General features: G+C 38.7%; 1 protein-coding gene across 3 annotated transcripts in view; it reads left to right on the top strand.

Annotated features, from left to right (window-relative positions):
• MCTP1 (multiple C2 and transmembrane domain containing 1) overlaps positions 1 to 20,042 on the top strand; it is a 177,412-nt gene that overhangs the window by 150,881 nt on the left and 6,489 nt on the right. For all 3 annotated transcript variants that reach the window (XM_027878239.1, XM_027878247.1, XM_027878228.1), the window contains one exon: positions 17,982 to 18,091. In XM_027878239.1, the coding sequence (XP_027734040.1) occupies positions 17,982 to 18,091 (110 nt within the window). The remainder of the gene's footprint in view (positions 1 to 17,981; positions 18,092 to 20,042) is intronic.

Here is a 20,042-nt window from a genome sequence, read left to right as displayed (position 1 = left end):
ATTGAAAAGCAGCACCTCACACTGTTGAAGTTCCGCAAAAGAATTTGGTGAGAAATCCCTTAGTAATGGAGAGATTTGACAATGCATCTTTGAATCTGGTCAAAGAGCCAGATTCAAAAAAATGCCTCCTTGAGAGTCTGCTGTGAGAGTAATATAGGGAAAGTTCAGCAAATGTTGTAATTCCAAATTAGTGTTGTAATGAGGAGTTCAGGTGTCACTGCAGACAGAGTTTGTAGAAATACCATTTGCTTTTGAAAGCAGGTCAGCAAGCAAAAGAAGAACAATATACAAGATTTGATGAAGTATGTAGAACAAAGCAAGACTTTTTTACAGATTACCCAATCAAAGTAGTTATAAAACTTAGAGAGTAATTATTATGAGGAGGTAGTTTTCATAAACTGAATAAGGAAAACATTCAGGAAAAATAGTATTACCTTTTAAAAAGACTGCAAATAAAAGAATCTACAGCCAGTGGGATCTTACCCCATATTCTTATTTCAATATTCCTTAACATTTTGAATAATGTAATTTGCAAGGATGATGCCTTGTAATGGCTTCCAGAGAGTCAAAAAGTATATATTTCATCAAGGGTGAAACTAAATAGAAGAAACATTGTTACAGTCATGCTGGAAGTAATATTCTGCTGTGATTTTTCCACCATATCTGGTGGACACAAGGACAGAGAGAACTCCAGCACTGCTACACTACCTTGATGTACCTGTTTTGTTCTTTCCTTTTGGAGGTGTCAACATCCAGACACTATACATTTCTTCAGGGCACTATCAATATCTCTATTCAAAGTTGTATTGTAACAAAGCGGGTAAGGACACAAGGCAGGAGTACATCCAGAGCCCTGACACGGATTTAAAATGTATGAAATACTAGACAGGTTACTTGCTGTTAGGACACTGACAAGTTTTTGTGCTTAAGAAAGCTTTATTTTCTTCCTTCTCCCTCCTCTTTTCCATGTATAATTTGTCCTACTCTTATGCTCTAGGAGAAAATGGATATTCTGACTAGATATGTTAAATTATCTCCACCATAAACTGTATATAATTTGCAGCATTTGGTTATTGCTGTTGTTTTTCAGGTTTATGTGTCTATTTAAGGCACTTCAGTGGTGGCTGAGGTTTTTAAAATGTTTGTTCAAATTAGCAGCAGTAGGAAAATTAAATGTGGTGTAGATGAGTTTAAAACAGTGCTGCAAAAAACCCCCAACCTTCTATTTTACTGCATAAGATTAGACAAGGTGGGGAGGGGAGGGTTCAGTGCAACTCTTGTCACTGGATCGGCTGAAGGATTCTGCGCTGTAAATGGATTGTACAAACGTTTGAAAGAAATGACCACACAGAAGAGTATAATAAGTAATAGCCTGTTGCTACTGAGCTGATCTCAACCCTTCTGACTCTGGGACTACGTGTGATAACACAGTGCTGCTCACAGCACTACCCTCATACTTCAAAGAACCTTTTAGGCACTCACAAAATGCGGCTAGGGAAACAACATGACAACAGCTGGGGAGGGTAAATAGAGCCTCTGAGTGAAAAAAAAAAATAACTATGATTTCCATCTGTGAAAAAGGTGGCTAATTTTTTTTATACTTTTCTGAGAAGTGGTACCCATTTTGCTTTTCTGTACCTGGGTTTGCATTGTTACTGTGCATCCTCTGAGGTAATTGATAACTTTGCATTTAATGTTTTTTTGCTTTCTTCACCCGCCTTCTTGGGTGCAGCTAATTTTTTTTTGCCCCCTGTTTCAAGGTAGACTCATCCTCTGGGGATGCTGGGACCCACTAGACTCTGCTCAGGCAGGAGCCCCACTCCCTTCCTAGGGCAAACAACAAAAAAAGTCTTAATAATGATCATTATTAATATTAATAGTATTACTTATTAATGTTAATACTGCTACTAATAAAGAGCTTGAGCCATCTCTCTGTGGTGGGGAGCAATCTCAAACACATCCTGGAAGGGCACCTAGTCAGGCTGTGCTATTTACGGGAGCCATGGGATCTTCCCTACATTCTCTTTGTATTATTTTAACACAACAAGGGTATCTCCCAGGTACTGGAGGAAAGTGCTTTGCACATTACATTTTTCTGTGCTCCCCTGTTTTTAAATAAGGCTTGCTAGTGAATTCCCTCTCTTTGTCTCCCCTGTAGCACTGTATTAATATTTTCCACTACATTGATATTTTCAGCTGCACAGAAATCAAAAGCACTAAAGTCAATACAAAGGGAGTGGTATTTCAGGGGCAAAGAGGTGCAGTAAGATGCCATGTGGGAGGTTTGTGCTCAGGAGTGCTGGCTTTGACAGAGCTTGGAGTTTGTGTGAGAGTGAAGCTTAGTACCTCAGGAGGAGGAAGAAATTCCTGCAAAGTTTAGGGGCACTGACTGGCAGTAGCTGATTTCTACACTCTTCCATCATATAAATAAAAAGTAAGCAAACTCAAAAATCCCAACCAAACAAAAAACCACACAAGATCCAACAACAAACAAACAAACCCAAAATACAAACAACCATGCTGTTGTGTTTTAATATGTAAAATGGAGGTTCTCATGTGATTTCCAGTTTGAGATCCAGTTGAAAGTATTCAGATTTCCTCTCTTTCCCAAGAACATTGGAGCTATTCTTACATGTTTGTTTTTGTACATACCATTGTACAACTGTGCAATAAAAATTTCAAAGTGTGAATTGGCAGAGTTCAACCAAAGAAAACATAAAATATGTGTTATGAAGTCAGTATTGGTGCAAGTGATTAGTGTTACAACCATGGGCATGCCATGGCTTCTCTTGGTCCTAGTGTCCATAATCAGAAAAAAACGCAGTTAAATTACCCACTTATTCATCTGGAATGGGAACCCAAAAGTGGAATTTGCAAGTTTTTTTCCATCTTTTTTTCCGTCTGAAAGAAATCAGTTCTGTAGGTGGAAAATGCTTATATGACCCTGTTTGTTCAGAAACTTTATTTGAATTTTATTTTCGCTATAGAGTTGAGGTTGTTTTTCATATCTATGCAATCCTTTTTAGCAAGCAGTGGTCTGCACTTCTCAGTACTTTTTCTCTAGGTGACAATATCGGATGATTATTGATTTCTTGTTCTCCTACTACTCCTTGGAAACATTTTAACATAAGTGCAAGTGTGTTAAATAATAAACAGGAAAGGTTTCAGCTTGTAAAATAGGCTAGAAGGTACCTTAAAGATCATCATGTGTGTATTGTATATGCTTAATTTTCATATTATCTTTTGCTCTCTATTGTGACTCATACTCCTCTTTGAGTTCCACAAAACATTTTAAAGTTTTTTATTGTCTTATTTTTGTGTGAAATGATGGATAGTTGTCTACCTACTATTTTGATAACTCCACAGGGTGTAGATATTTAATTCTGCTGTTATTTTTATTAAGTTCTTCATATTACTGCTGTTTTGGCAGCAGGTTCCACCAGTGAGTTTTGCATTGTATGGAAAAAAAGAATGTACTTTTATCAGCTTTACCTCTGCTGCCTCTCAAGTTCATAGAACATTTCTCTCTATAGTCTCATAAGAGTAATTAAAAGTCTCAATGTTCTTTCTCTAAACCATTCATTACTTTGAATATCTTTGTTATGTTCATTCTTCTGTCTAAATTAAAATTTACATTACATTTACATTAAAATACTCATAATTTTTTTTGCTCCTTGTCTTAACTTTCCTCACATAATTTTTATTATTTCATAACCTTGTATCTGCTTTTCTGAATCTGCATTTATATTTTTTAGTTTGGATTCAGTACTTTAGCTGAAATTATCACATTTATATAATGGCACTAGGTAAAGTTAAATTACTAGTGTTAGTAATTAATTGAACTTCATTATATTCCTTGGAAATTTGACATCACCTCTTTAAGTAATTCTGTCATCTATAAACTTGGCATCTCAACCTTCCTTCTTTTTGATCTAGATAATAAATATATTAAACAGCATCTCTAGCGTCAAATTTTATAATAGTGTACAATTAATCTTTTGGTGTATAAATATATATATGCTATTTTACTTCTTTCTCCTTGCATAGTTATTTTGATATCCTTTTTCTTTTAGGAACAGTCTAAAAGATTTCTTTTAAGCACAATGTAAATTATCATTTCCATTCTCATTGTTGATTTGACTGGTTTAAAATTCTAACAATTTTAAAGAAATTTGTGAAAAATAATTGTAAAAGTTCTGTGTATGGTACTAAGAACTTTTAAAAACACCCTACTCAATAGCCTTGAATTTAAGCCCTACTCCTAATTTCTTGCATGTGTATTTGTTATGGAAGAACCCAAGGAGGTTTCCACCAGGTTTGTCTGCTTCAAATCAAGTGTTGATAAAAGAATTTGTAAAAAAATCAACCAAATGAATAATAACAAATTACCAGGACTGGATGGTGTTTGCCCAGAAACTCCCAAGGAACCTGGAGGGAAATAGTTGAACCACTAAACAGTGGTGCTGGTTCTTGAAGCTTATGTACATCCAACATGAGAACGGTTTAACTCAGGGAAGAAAAAGCCATTGAGATTTGTTTGGAACAAGCAACTGTGGAAACTCTTAAACCACGATTCTCTGAAAGATTATGAAATATTTTGAGAAGTTGATTTACCTGTTTGACATTAACTTGCTGACTTCTGCTCTTGACCACTGTGTTTCTGTACAGGTGTATGTTCACCCAGTGCTGTGCATGAGCTGTCCTTCGATGTGTTTAATATCAAAGAACTGCAGTATAATTAGGGTATTTCTAGAGGAATATCACACAAGGCTGTCCCTTTGCCAAAAACTGTTTTAATCCAGTAGAGTTGCTTATTGCAGCCTCTCAGCTAACTACTCTGTCACAAAGTCTGAATACTTCAGGTGTTTGTGTGTGTAATCCCAAACTGTCAGGCAAGAATAGCACAGGTCTTCTTCTAGAGGAATGGCACATGCTCTCTTCCATGTTTTTTGGGGGAAAAGGTTGAATATGATATCACCTCCCAGCCAGTTGTTTCCTGATGATAAAAATTTCACATCCCTTCTCCCTATTTACTTAGTATCACTGTGCCCTAGATATGACAGTGTGCAGATCCAGGAGAAATAATGAAATCTATGGAAAGCAGGCACACAGGAGAAAAAAGACATTTTACAATGGCAGCTTTATTCCCTGCTGTTGTTGGACTGCAGCTGGGTACTGAGTTTGCAACCAAGGCTGAAAAGCATTTCAACTTTATTTACTAGACAATAAATAATACAAAGACTGTTTGCTGAAATTTGAAGAAGAGAACTGTCATTGAATTCTTGCAGTGTGGCTGGTGGTTGTTGCTTTTCTGAGTGTCACAAAAACAAGCAATGAGTTTAAAGTTTTGGAAGAAGCAAGCCTTTTTAAGTGTGGTGGCCTAATTTGTCTTCTCTGCTTAAAAGGCCTATGGGAGTAAAATAGGTAATCCTAAACAGACTTCATCTTGTTAGAGATGATGCACTATATAAGACCCTCCATCAGACAGCAGTGGTGGAGTTAGAGAAGCAGGAGATGGCACAGTGCTCCTGCATCTGTGGATTACTGGTTCCAGCAAACCTTTGAAGCTGATGTCCTTCTACATGAATCCCTGGCATTTGTGAAAATGATGGAAAAGGAGCAGGAATTTAGGAAGGGAGAGATGGTCTCCAATCCTCTTTATTATTTCCTGTTTCCTCTCCTAAAAATCATTCTGTGTTCAGAAGCGTCCCCTTCCAGCAGGGGTGCATCGTGGGTTGAACACGCTTTTCAAGCTAAGTGCTGTTGGGTGCCCCTTTTTTTCCCATTCTAGAGTCTATCTTATTCACTCATTTGCTTAGTGCCCAGTATCCACTTTGAATTGTGAAACAGCAACAGTTTGTTATCTTGGTATCAGCTGCAAGTTTCCCAGCCCTCCTCCTCTGGCATCTGTTGATCTTGGTGCTTTAAAATCTGTAAGCAATATACAAATTAGGAGATGATGGGAAAGATGTAAATTAGGGAAGTGCATGTCACATGGTGATATTGAAGTACTTCATTTATTTGTTTCTTCAGAAAAGCAGCTAAATTTCATTCAATGCTTTTTTTTTTTTTTTTTTAACTATGTATACTAGGTTTATCTCAGCTGGGTTTTTTACTTCTTTGGTTGCAGGATTTAGTATAAACAGTATCATCTGTGATCCAGTATGCTTCCTATGTCATGAGTGCTCAGTGGCCAAGTTGATAGTGCCCAAAGAACACAAATTTTTGTGTTTCCTGCCATTTATTTTTTCAGCTGTCATCCCAGCATTGCAGTAATCATCTGGATTTCATATTACTTTTTAACAAAACTTTGCTTTCCTTTTCTTTCTAAAGCTTCCCAATTCATTATTAGTTTAACTAAACTAGTCTTATTATTCAGTTCTAAAAGTAATTTCACCTAAAGTGATAGGACACAAGCTGGTAGTTTTTCCTACTAACATCTTTTATTGTAAAGTAACAGATATATACATTCAAAACCTTTGCCTAAGCTGCAAATATCTGTTTTTCTGGTTAAAAAAAAGACATTTGAGGAAATAAATGTCTTTGAGCTACTGTGGTGGTTTTAATCTAGGCCTTCCCTGGTTACCAGTTTGTAACCAAGGAAGGGGCAGTGTTCCCAGTATTCCATACGATTTTTACATAAATTGTGGTATAAATAAGAAAGGAGGAGTGGCCTTCGTTTTTCTTCTCTTCTGCCAGAGTTCGGGAACAGTGGGTCTCTGCGTTGGTCTCGCTTATCTAAGGTTGAGGCCTGCAGCATCCACTGACCTGCCACGTGGAGGCTTGGAGAGTGCTGGCCATGTCTGCCAATCCTGCTTTCTAAGGGACATGGTGAGATTTGTTTTACTAGTTGTTTTACTAGTTCTCAGGTTTGATTGCGCATATCTATTTGGTGTCCCTTTTTGTTTCCTTTTGTCCCTTTTTCCCCTTTCCCTATCCCTTCAGGGGGTGTTTGGATTCCCATTTGCTGTGTACATAGCATCTTAACTGTAATATACATAAAATATTTTTTTTATATAACTAGCTTGGTTTTCAGGTTCTTCAATTTGCATAGTTTTTTTTTCCTTTGCCCTGGGGGAAGTAGAAAGGGGGGAAGAGAGGGACTGCCGCTAGGAGTTGGGCATTTGGCAGGGAGCCAAGTCCGAACCATCACAGCTACTCATTTTCTTTCTAGTGATTTTTGCATATTCAAGATACCACCCTATCTTCACTAGATGGCTCAGCTTTAGATGTTCACCAGAATTTCTGTGCTTCCTAATAAATTAAAAGGGTTGGGCTTTTTTTTTTTTTTTCCTGATTATAGTAAAGTAAGCATACAGAGAAAGTAGGCAGTGGAGCCTTTCCAGGCTTTTCTCAAGATTTTCTCAAAAGAGATCCTAGAATTCTTGGTTTATTCATCACTCCTCACCCACAGTATCCCCAGAATATTTTCAGGTTCATTTTCTAGGTGCTGCTCTTTTCTTCCTTTTTATATTGCTTTGGCTCAAATGCCAAATTATTTTCTACACTATTTTTACTACATTTTCAAAAAGTGCAGCTTGAACATTTATCCAGGGGAATTATGTAAAAAAATAATTGCTTTGTCTTCCTCCCTCCCTCTCTTCCTTCCTTCCTTCCTCCCTCCCTCCCTCCCTCCCTCCCTTCCTTCCTTCCTTCCTTCCTTCCTTCCTTCCTTCCTTCCTTCCTTCCTTCCTTCCTTCCTTCCTTCCTTCCTTCCTTCCTTCCTTCCTTCCTTCTTACCTACTTTCCTACCTACCTACCTTCCTACCTACCTACCAAGAATGCCACTCAGACCTCATGTGTTACTTATCTTCATCTTCATTGCTATAGTTTTGTGTTTAGAGTGAACTATTTCAAATTATCTACACTTGCCAGTTTAGCTGAGTGTAAGGTATAATGTTTTTCTTTTCTAGATCATATTCATTAAGAGGGGAGTCATATTCTTTAAGAGAGGAGTTTTGACTAGTGATTGATCACTTGATAGCAGTCAAGTATTTCAGATTTTAGGGTTTGTTTGTCAACTGGTGTAAACTGTCTGGGCTCTGTTGACCTCAGGATATAAGTCTCTGTGAACAGTTGCTCTTTAGAAATACTGTCCCCAAGAAAATTATTTTATTTGCCTTTTCTCATAGCAGTTGAATCACTGGAATCCAAAGCAGACATTAAAAATTTGGGGTTAGTTATTCCAAAGGAGCACTGTTTGGGCAGCAAATGCCAACAGTAAAGGCATCTCTGTAGTCTTCTGCTCAGCAGTCTGCTTGGCCATGCAATTTCATCCCAAAGCTATATGCACCTATATGAGTAAGGAAATTTTAGTGTAAGGAATCTCTTGATTTCTGTAAACCAAAAACATTAGCAATCTAAGGTGTTATCACATGAATTTTGAAAAACAAAATTACTTTTTTCTGTGTTTGATCTAAGGATGTTGTTAATAGCAGGGAGTCTGAGAGAGAAACGTTGGAGCAATAGGCTTTTGGAGATGGGTATTTTCGCCTGCACACTGAAGAAGGAAGGGAGTAAGACTCCTGTCACCAATCTAGGCAGCTTTGGTGCCTAGAGAAAAACCACATTCCTCCTTCTGAGACAATAATTCATATTAACTCTAAAATAGAATTTAAGGCTGGAATGCTGGATCAACTTTTAGATCAGTATTTTACTACTTTTGCTGTCTCCCATGATGACAGTTCATGTAGTGATGATGACAATGAGGTTACACTTCCTTTGAGGTAGTCTTGCCCTGGAGATGCAGGTCTTTTGGCAGGAGAAGAAGCATCTATTCCTTAGGCTTGCCAGGTCTGATCAATAAGTATGTGTAAAATAATTATCTCTGTTTGTTCAGATGCATGACTTACATAAGAGTTCCAAGAGCACAATGTCCTATCAACACTGGACTGGGAAACTTCCAGAGACAGTAAACCTAAATCTAAATGCATAGTTTTATACAAAGATAATGTCCTAGCCCAGTGTGGAGGTGATCTTGAATCAAGTCAGTCTTGTCGTCTGCCCAAAAGCACATTTATCATTTTCATATTCTTTACCAGGAGAAAAGGAAAATTACATTTTATGTACACTAAAACATAAAATTAACTTTTACATCTGCTATATTCAAGAAAATTTAAAACTGTAACTGAATTTTTAAAGGACTGTAACTCTTGGAGTGCTTCATAATCTTCCTTGCAAATCAATTAGTGACAACTGTATAGGCATTTATTGAGAGATAAATTTCCAGGCTACTTTAAACTTTCAAAACAGAGCACTATATTATTTTGATGAAGCTCTTGTTGATAAGAAGTGAACAACAAAAATATATGTGTACAACTTAGATAAGCATCTCAACCATTTAGGTGTTTTGCTAACCACAGTCTCTCCGCACTGCCTTTCTGGTTTCTCTGTCTTTTTCTCTCACCCCCACCTGCATGCAGAATTTTTAAGCTACCTGGTATGTCTTGTTTTCACTCCACTGTCCTTTCAGGCTCTTGCATAGTAAGATTGTTCTTATTTAAAATAACTCTTTTCAATAGAACTAGCAGGCTCTTTCCTTGTATTTTTAGGATTATTAGACCTTTGAGATTTAACTTTTCTATCATCCCTCACATTTGTGTAACAGAACTTGAAGAGCTGCATTAATGAGCACTTCTTTAATTGCAGTTTTCCATTCAGTGTGGGGTAAACAGTGTTTGAACTACTGGAATTTACAAATTCAACTGTAAAATCATAGCCAAAGTTTGTTCCTTAGTAGAATGTCAGGACCGTATTCTAACTAAATTAGGTCTTGCAAACCACTGATGCACAACACACCAATATACTGTCAGATAATGTCTATGTGGCTGGATGCAAAAGGAGCATTAATGAGATCAGTGTCAAACTCCAGTGTTGTTCTGTCTCAAGTAAAGTAAGACATGCTCTCTTCCCTGCTTTAAATATAGTTGAACAGGTTGAAGGGGCAAAAAAGACATCTGAAATTGGGTATATTCTCATCATCCCAATGCTGAACCCTACAGTGCTTTAGATCTATAATTTTCCTTCCAAAATAAGGCCAAGAAGGGCATCGCAAAATTTGACATTGTTAACTTTTTGTCCCTGAATCTATCACCATGAACAAACAAGCTTCCACCCTTTTCAAGTAATATATCTGCTTACAGTATGTATGAAATGAACATTTCATAAACATTTAGCATTAGTCAAAAAAGTATCATGCAAGGAAAATTAAAATTTTTGTTCCCCCCTACTAGATAGCTCTTCAGTGAAATGGCACATCACTCCATAAGCTGGCTCTATTTGCCTTCATGTTTCTGTCTTTTATATGGAGTCCTGTCATTACAGAATTAAAATGTGCAGTGAAGGAGAGATCGGGACGCAGCATATTTAAAAATATATGGAGTGTGATAGGGAGGGGGAGAAAATAAAAATCACTAGCAAAAAACCCCTAACTTTAAAAATAGTTTACCTAAGAATTGCCATTACGGTGTTCTTTCCCTACTCTTTGGGGAAGTTTGCAACATCATCTTTCCCCTCTGAATTATTGCCATAGCTCTTGACTTCCCCCCCCCCTCAATTTTATATTTCTGTTCTAGCACTGCAGGAGCACATTACACATGAAAAATTCTAATTCATTAGATAGGTGGTAGTGACAAAAAGTCACAGAAGTTTCAAAATTATTTTTATCAACTCTCAGTATATGTTTGAGGAATAACAGTTTGTTGTAATATTCACACAGAGTCACAGTATTGTTAGGGTTGGAAGGGACCTCTGGAAATATGTAGTCCAATACCCCTGCTAAGGCAGGGTCACCTAGAGCATGCTTACAGGTGTGATGTTCTCATAAACAGTGAGTCTTCAGTGTTTTCAGCCATGTGTTTATATAGTTTTTATTTTACCTACTTTTTACTGTTTTAAATATGGAATGCTTACCGGGCAGTAACAGTTTATTACTTCTTTCTTTAATAACCATGACTACAAATAGGATTTCTTTCTGTAAAACCCTACTCTTCTAATTACTATGTGGTTTTCTCCAATTTTAAAATCCTCAGACCTCATCACCATGCACACCTGTGTTAGCAAGTAGACTTTAGAGATGACAGCTGATAGTGTGTGAAAAATGTGGTAGCTGAAGGTGTGGTGCCAGGTAATATAGACAAAGTTGAAGACCAAAGTTTACAAGCTCAGTTCTGGTCATCTGTGTAACCCAGGGCTTCAACATCCAATGTGAAATGATGCCAGTGCTTTATGGAAGCCTGCTCCTGCTGTTCCTTTTCAGGGTGGAAGGAGTACCAAACAGGTCATCTGTTTTGTTGATGCTGAGGAGAGAACATATACTGGTACCTGTCTGCCTGGCGTGCCATCTGTCACTATTTTTAAAAAATGAAAGTCTCAAGGCTTAGCAGCTGGCTTACTGGAAGGGTGGAAACTTCTAAGTCTTTAAGGTCCCACGAAAAGGTTTTAAAGTCTCCAAGAGTCTTTCCATACTTTTTCAGTTTAAGAAATGGCAGGAACAATGGTGACAGCCTGCAAGAGGGAAGGGCAGTAAAAATAACCCTCTCTGTTGGGGTAGCTTTGCAATATATAAAAGGATGTAGAAGTTTTTAATGTTGCTTAAAGCGAACATGCCTCCAAAATGGCTTGGTAACTCTTTGTGTAAACCCTTCTTCTTCCCAAGATCCCTTTAGTCCTCACTGTACCTTTGGAATGTCCTGAGAGACAACTTGAGACCTCATCTATTGGTTGTCAACCCCTTATTGTCATTGGTTGTTTGTAAGACCTCCTGGACTCCCAATGGTCACATTGCAATCCCCCCAAAAGGTACTTAAGCAGTTACCCAGAACAATAAAGCTCTCTCTGCCTTCTTGCTCTCCTTGCTGCTGCCGCGTCCAGTGGTCTCTGCGGGGGCCATGGGACACCACGTGGTGAGGGGGAAGGGAGGGAGCACCTTCCCTCTCCAGGACTAGAGGTAAAAGGAAAAGCCTCTTGCCTGGAGTCCCCCCTCCCTATCCACCCTCAATGTTTGTCACCTCTCAGTTCATTATAGGATGTAACAGAGGAGGTCACTTTCAGGTGACCCCATACACCTTTCCAGATCCTACAGATTATGCAAGCTTTACCTCATATTGTCACTTTCACAGTCACTTTTAAGATAAGAATATCATTATGGTTGTCTGTCCTCATTCTCGTTACCTGAGAGTATGGTAAAATAATAACTTATCTGCATATCCATCACAGAAGCCTTTTGGTAGAGATTCAGAAGACTTAAAGGAGATCAAATGTCTCCAGAACTGGAGTAGTGTTGGCTTATGTCCTAGTTGCAGAGAGGAGGCAGAGTTTTGAGCCATCACGTAAGGTTGGTATTCCATACTACCCATGTCACTGCTGGAGGTCCTGAAGGAGGGTAGAAAAAGATGAGTACACACCTGAAGTGTGCCATTTTGTTCCATTTCTTCCTCGGAGAGGTTGGTTGGACCAGCCCTGTGGACTTTGTTCTTCTCCTGCCACCACTCATCCCTTCCCATACTTTGGGAAGAACACAACTCCAAGCAGCAAACACAGCTGAGCCCAGTGGAGTGCACCCATGCCAAGGCACTGGTGCAGGAAGCAGTCGTGGGGAATGGAGCATGGAGGCAAGCCCAAGCCCAGCTGAGTCCAACCCAAGCTGAAAGGAGCTGAGCCAAGCCGTGGGCCCTGCGCCGAAAGGAGCAGCATGAAGTCGGGTGGAGCTGAGTGGAGTCAAGCCAGGCTGATCAGGGAGGTGTGGTGTGGTGTGGACAATCCATCTTATGGGGGTTTGTCTGTCATTATTTTTTGTTGGCTTGGGCTAAGGGACAAGGAACATGAGATGTGGAAACATCTGCCAGATTTTCTTTGCCTTGGCAGCCACACAAAGCTGAGTTGAGGTGCTCAGCACCTTTTAGTGTGTAAATCACCCTCTGTTTTGTATACTTTTATTATTCATATCATTGCTGTTACTGTTCATTCCTTATATCATTGTTTTCAGTAAATTGTTATCTCAACCCATAGTCTCTGCCTTTGTCCCTCTCTCACTCAAGGGGGTGGAATGAAAGGGAGTAGTTTATTTGAAGTTTAATTCCCGACTTGTTTTAAACCACCACAGTTTACTACCTTCTTGTTAGTGAGCTTACCAGAAAGCAGTGGTTAGAGTCTTAAGAGGTAATTGCCTAATCTACAGTTTCCTGCAAAAGAGGAGGAAGGCATTGTCTGTCTGTACTTTGGGGTCATTCTCTTTTTTAAATTCAAGTCAGCCTATCAACATCAATTTGACTTTGCTTTCACAGTTTGTGCTTAAAGCCCTCCCCTTTCAGATACCTTAAGCCTCCTGCAAACAAATAATGCAAATGAAATAGTAATAAAGCTACTGTTAGCTTTGTATAACAAATTTTATCTACTATTTAAATGACAATTATTTCCAGAAACTTGGCAATTGTAGTCATGCAAACAATGAAATTGATTCCAATCACAGCCCATCCTTCTAAAGCAAGGAAATACCACTAGTGTTTTAAAAATGGATTATTAAGAACCTTGGTTTACTCAGGGTGGCTCATGTGTTCTATTTGCTAACACAGCATTTTGCTGGAAGAAAATAAGTGCAGCTTTTCCCTAGCCCGGATTATTTTTTCCACAAATCTCTGGAGCAGGAAATAAAAAAACAGCTAATAGTTGTGGGGCGTGTGGAATTCGTTTAAGCAAAGCTGAACCATGATCCTTCTGACTGACTTCTCTTTCCTGTGCTGTTTTTTCTAATCCTGCCTTGGAGTACGTCAACAAATCTCTTCTAAGCTCAGAAAGTGCGGGGGGTTGGAAATAGTGATTCTTTCTCTGTCTCTTTCTGTCTTCAGTGTTTTTGTGGGGAGTGATTTAAAACTGATATATTTTCAAACTGTCCTTGTTCTGGCCAGAACAAGGTTAATTTTTTGCAGTAGCCAAGAGTGGTCATGGCCAGGACCTGGAGGTTATTCTCTACTACCTTATGTCATTGTTGGGGGTGGGCAGAAGGTACTCTTTTCCAGGGAGAAAGGAGTTCTTCCAGTTGAGTAAGCGCAGGGCCAGTTCTGAGCTGGAGTGAGCAGTTCGGTGGTGCTGGTTCTGAGCTGGAGGGAGCAGCTGGGTAGCACTGGTTCCAAGCAAAAAGAAGTGGTCAGGGTGGCATGGCTGCACTCGGGTTGGGCTCTGCCATGAGCATTTTGCTTGTGAATCACTCCCTTATATACACTTTTGTTACTAATATTGTTGTTGCTACTGTTAGTTTTCTTATCTCACTGCTGTTTCTAATAAATTGTTCTTATATCAATCCATGATCTTTGCCTTTTGTGCCTCCAGTTCTCCTCTCCAGCCTGCCACAGCAGGGGGTGGGGAATTGGAGTGAGTGGCAGCATGATTTGGAGAGTCTCAATGGAAGCACAAAATTAGGGAGTGCCATTCCTAAACAAAGGTACAATTTTTTCCTCTAAAATATTTGTAAATTAAAACAGCCTCAGAACTTCTGAATGTTAGCCCCAGCTGAGTTCTGGAGATATGTCAGAGAGCACTGCTTTTGTTACAGAAACATAATTCTTTTCTCACACAAGTTAATTATAAATCAAAATAACTTGACAGAGAGGACAGAATCTATTAAACAAAACTGAAGAAGCAAAGTGCATGCATATTGAAAAGCAGGAAAATACCTGTGATTTCTGCATGGCCTATTTACTTCTGGTATACAAGAAAACATTACTTTCATATTTCTCCAGTACTGGAAGTATGTGTTTTACATGAAGGAATAGAGCGGGCACCTATTTTCTGATGACAAATGAAGTATACTGGATATATGCTCCACTTCCCCAGAAGCTGTATGCCTGAGGACAATAATGATGTCATTGTCAAGGCTTCAAGAATGCAGAAAGCATTCAGGAAATAACTTATATAAATGACTTTGTTTCGCTGTGCAGCAGATGTAGTCGATATCACTGGTGTGCTTATGGTAATCCTCAGAAAACAAAAACATTTCTTTGTGATATTATAATTATTGATCTTAAATGAGAACATAAGCTCTTCACATTGCCTGAGAAAGTAGTGGTTTTGCTTTGTCTGAAGTGTTTGGTTTATAAATTAAACTCAGTCACTGAAAGTAGTTTTGCCATCTCTGTCTGGCTTCTCTCTCATGATTGTTTATTTTTAGACAGTCTGTGTTCTGTAACTTAATACTTCCAACATCTTCACAAGTAATCTTGACAAGCAGAACCAGTATTGTTGAAGTGATTTCAGATGATTAAATATTAAATGATGTTTTCTTCCAATCTGGTTTAAGACAGCAAAAATGTCAACAAAATAAGTGAACCAATATACTGTCTGCTAGTTAAGCATCAGGAGATAAAAAAAAAATTAATGCAACATATAATAATTTCTTAGATGTTGAACTTTGGAGTCAATGACAGAGACTTTTGTATCCTGGTTTGCAGTAATTACGTTCAATCAAAACAAAAGGTTGAACGTTTTAAAGGAAATATTTTTCTAATAGTGAAAAATTTTCTTTCCATTTCTTATTTTCAGCAGTCATATTCAAACTATATGGGGTAATATGACATCAACTGATTGGTAATGTTGAATGTAACCATTTGGCTTATCTGTAGTCTGGAAAAAAAATTAAGAGAAACTAATTTTTTTTTCCATGGTGATGCTTCATTTTAACCTCATCTAACACAGCATGGTTTTGAAAGTGTTGTTTCTTCTGAGTGGATTTGATGCTGTAACCTGTCTGGGTTTACAGATAGAAGGACAATTGGGAAAAAATGAGATTGTCAGAACTGAAAAAGTTAGGGTTAGAGTTAGGGTTAGGGTTAGGGTTAAGGTTAGGGAAGCCTCTTTGAGTGTATTGTCCATGGAGTGTATTGATGTATCTGGGCAGCACCTTGTGTTCTTCTAGAAAGCAAAAGTCTGCTTGGGTTGGCAGAAAGAAGGAGAACATCCACTGATGGCAAATCTATCAAAGACCCTAGAATATGTCTTACTGAGGGAGGTTCCTGGTTTTGAGGTGAAAATGGTCACTCTGTCTATGAAAGAGCTCCCACATTTTTAAGGGTATGTCTCAGTTTAAATGAGACAATGGTCTTTTGCTGAGGGTGAATTAGGAGAAAAGACTCAAAGTTCTCTCTCTAAGCAATTATAAATCCAAAATTAAAAGGCTCCCATTGAAGGAAAAGAACAAATTATGGAAAAGGAAAAATAACAGCCCTTTATTAAAAGTATGTATGTATTAACAGAAACACAAAAATACCAAGTAAAACAACCAAACACTCCTATACCCACAAATAACCCCTTCAAAAACAAGCCGATAAACTGGCAAAAGGAAAAGTATGCAGTTCAATTTTTGCGCCCTTTGGTGCAATTCCGACCACAGTCAATAGGGGGCGCCTTCGGGTCACTGGCGATGCAGAACTTGTAATGTCCTATAGCAGTCACCAGATGGCAGTGTTGGATCACTGAAGATGCAGAACTTTTAGTGTCCTATAGCAGTCACCAAGTGGCGCTGTTGGATCACTGGATGTGCAGAACTTGTAATGTCTGGTGCCCATCACCAGGTGGCGCTGTGAGATCCCTGGTTGCTGCCAAGTTGGGGGGGGGGGGGGAAGACAACACCCTCCAGGGTATGTTGGAGGAAAAAAAACCAAAAAAACTCAGTTCCCCTTCCCTTCCCACACTGAGAGAGGGAGTGGGGGAGGGGGGAAGGGAAAGGAAAAAAAAAAACAAACCAGCAATAAAACAGAAAGTTCTCCCAATGGCAGAAAACATGATCTTCAGCTGATCAGAATTCACTTCAGGCAAAAACTGCAGCTGGCAGTGGCTCAGGGCAGAGAGAAACAGCCACAAGCTTCTCCTCCGATGACGTCTGCTGCTGTCTCCAGCCCCAGCCCACTGGCACACACAAGTCCCAGCCACACTCCGAGCCCACCAAAATTCCTCCTTCCCCCATTGGCCTGGAGACGAGAGAAAGAAAACAAAAGGTGCAGTTCCTTATCTACCCTGTTCCTAGGAGACTAATCTTTTGGCCATTAGCCAGGCCAGGTAGCCTTTTGTACTCTTAAGTGCTTATCTTGATAGCCAGGGGGAAGGGAGAAAATTCTTTGCCCAGTTTACAAGAGCTAGCTAAAACCACGACAGGGCACAAATAGTCTTGACAAATTTAGTGAGAATGAAAGTACTTTTAGACTTTTACATTGCTATAAATTGATGACTTTGTGAATAAAAGTCCTAATAGTGAAATCTGAACAAGTAAGGAGGTAATTAAATTAATTCCTATAATGATGCCTCCCCTGCATTTCCCATTTTGTCAATGGCTGGCATTTTATATGCTTTTGGGTTTCACTAATCTGTATTGTAAAGGCAGATGGAGTTACATCTGCGTATTTCATGTATTGCAGCACTTTGTAAGGAAAAGTGAGAGAGACAAAGAGCATGTGCTTACCAGCCAAGCTAGAATAGATGGTGATGGCTGGCACAGGTATCTGTGACACCTTAAACACAGATTGGAGTCAGAGGGAATTGTCCCTGTAGCTAAGGTCCTTCTGGTTTCTCACTAAGTGCCTCCCACCAGGAATGTGTATTTTCCTGGTGCCTACATCAGTGCAAGAAACAGCATTTCAACAAACTGCCATTGTTTTCCCTTATGACTCTTATCTCTTGAAAGAGCACACAACATGCAAGGTTGGCACCTTTAGCATATTTAAAACCTAGAGACCTGGTTTATTGCAATATGTATTTAGAAACTAATGCAATGACAAACAAAATTCGGTGGAGCTCCGCATATATACTAAACCATATGTATTACCAGTAAGCACTGCTTAAAAGACAAGAAAACATTTTCCAGTTGCCACGTTTTTAACAATTCCTTTTACATGAATCTGTAACACAGGAACTTTTGAAACTTAACTGATGGATACACAATCCTTTTCATACTGTCAGAAATTATTTTACTCAACTATTCCTATTCTTTTCTTTAGGAAGGTGAAAAAAAAGGATTTATGAATAGACTTTATGCCATCCAGGAGGTGTGTGTCACTGTTCAGAATATCCTTGATGAAATCGCTTCATTTGGTGAAAGGATCAAGAAGTAAGTGCCGACACGGGTGCTGGATTGCTCCAATATTGTTCATACTTTTTTCATGCAGAGATATAAAATATTAGACCTTTATTTATTTGTTTCAGGGGACTTCAGTTTTGGATGATCCATTGTTCAAACTCATTTGTATTTGCTTTTGGAGGCCCTCAGTCAATGAAAATCTTGTCATATTAATTCTGGAATTTAAAATTATATTAATTGGGAAAGAAATCAGAACTAAGGTTTTAAGTAAACCAGAAAGAGAATCATATTGAGAGGTCTAACAGCAGTAGTTATTTAAAAGTAATAATAAAAAATGTAGCTTTGATAAAGGGAAATAGGCAGAGCTGAATAGTATTTTAACGACATGCATATGTTCACTTGCTGGAAGTAGTATTTATGCACCTTAGCAAAACCTTTCCTTCTAGAGTATTCATAATTTGTAATGCTTAACACATGATATACAGTGATTGCCAACAAATCTAGACATTAAGAAAGAGAGGATCTGATATTTACTGAAGGAAATTTGGTGTATTTCTGGCATGGTCAGTGAACAGCAGCACAGAGTTTATTTGAGATGAGAGAGAAAGATGCCTTCCAGGTGTCAGTTGCAAAGCAAGAACAGGATTGACTTGATTTTTCTGCACCTCAAAAGCCAGGTGCATCACACCCCCACCTGATTAATTTCTGGATGTGAATTTTAGGAAACTGGTGCCTTGGGTGGAGGTCAGTCTGCAGAAATCCTGAGGATCACCTCTCATCTGTTCTGTTCTGTCTTGATGAAGAGGAGGTTGCCATTTTTGTGTTTAAGAGCAAAGTCCCTAATAGGAAAGCCTGGAAAACATTCCCATAGGGACACTTCCAGACAGGCTGTGTTCACAGCAGCAGAGGCAGGTGCAAGCATATTGTATCACACAAGTTTTCCAGTTTAAAAAATGAGCCTGTCTCTGAAAAAAGTCTTCTATCAAAAGGCTATTTGTGGAAGTTGTCTTGATGATTCAGTATTTTTAATTGTGCATTTTGGAAGTAGAATTTGTTCTGTTATATACCAGATGAGAGTAACAGAGTTTTATAAACTGAGTGAGACTATAATTCTTTGCTCCTAATTTGCTTCTAAAACTATAATGGGAAACCTGTACTGAATGCTATGCTAACACAGCACATAAGGAGGTTTGCTAAGTGAGGAGCCAGTGCTCCCACACATGGTGTGTCTGTGATCCATTGCATACAGCCGAGTCACAGGAACATGAGCAGACCTTCTGTTCATCCCAAAGGCATACAGAAGAGGGGAAAAGAGCAGGTGTCCCTTGAGGATAAAAGGAGGAATCCGACACTAAGTGATGCTAACATAATGTTCATTCTGGAGACATGTCAAAATTACCAGCAAGAAAATAAGACAAATAAACACAGGAAGCCAGAGCTCATTATGAAAAATATGGCTAGCAATTCAAATAATTGCAATTATTCTGCTAGAGAAGCCAAAATAATGTAATCACATTGATCAGGGATGTAGTTAGTAGGAACACTTCAAAGAGTATCATGAGGCTATTTAGAGCCAAGGCCACATTTTCCTTCTGGATAAATGTCATGCAACAATTTTGATATGGTGATGCCTTCATGGAACAAACCCACTGAGCCAAGCTCCCCTTAACCAGCATTCCTATGGGACATACATGTAAATTTATCATCTGGCCTTTCTCTCTTCCCTGCACATAGAGGTTGGAGACCCACAGCACACTGTTTCAAGACTCATTTACTTTCCATTCCTCACCCCTCGATCTCTGCAAAGTTAGGTGACCAGCAGTGTTTTGTCACAGAGTTTGGGGCCCTTACTATGGATGTTTTAATCTGTGACTTTTGGAAAAGGTAGCGAATGTCCTGAATGTCCTGAAACTATGATGGGATCCCAGAATTTTTTTCCTTTATCCATAGATAAATAAACTTTACTTATTTCATTTTATTT

This window comes from Empidonax traillii, unplaced genomic scaffold, assembly GCF_003031625.1.
Source record: "Empidonax traillii isolate 1590-97213 ecotype Southwest subspecies unplaced genomic scaffold, ASM303162v1 scaffold4:size3804566, whole genome shotgun sequence".
Lineage (NCBI taxonomy): Eukaryota > Metazoa > Chordata > Aves > Passeriformes > Tyrannidae > Empidonax > Empidonax traillii.
This window is presented reverse-complemented; position numbering and strand designations above follow the sequence as displayed.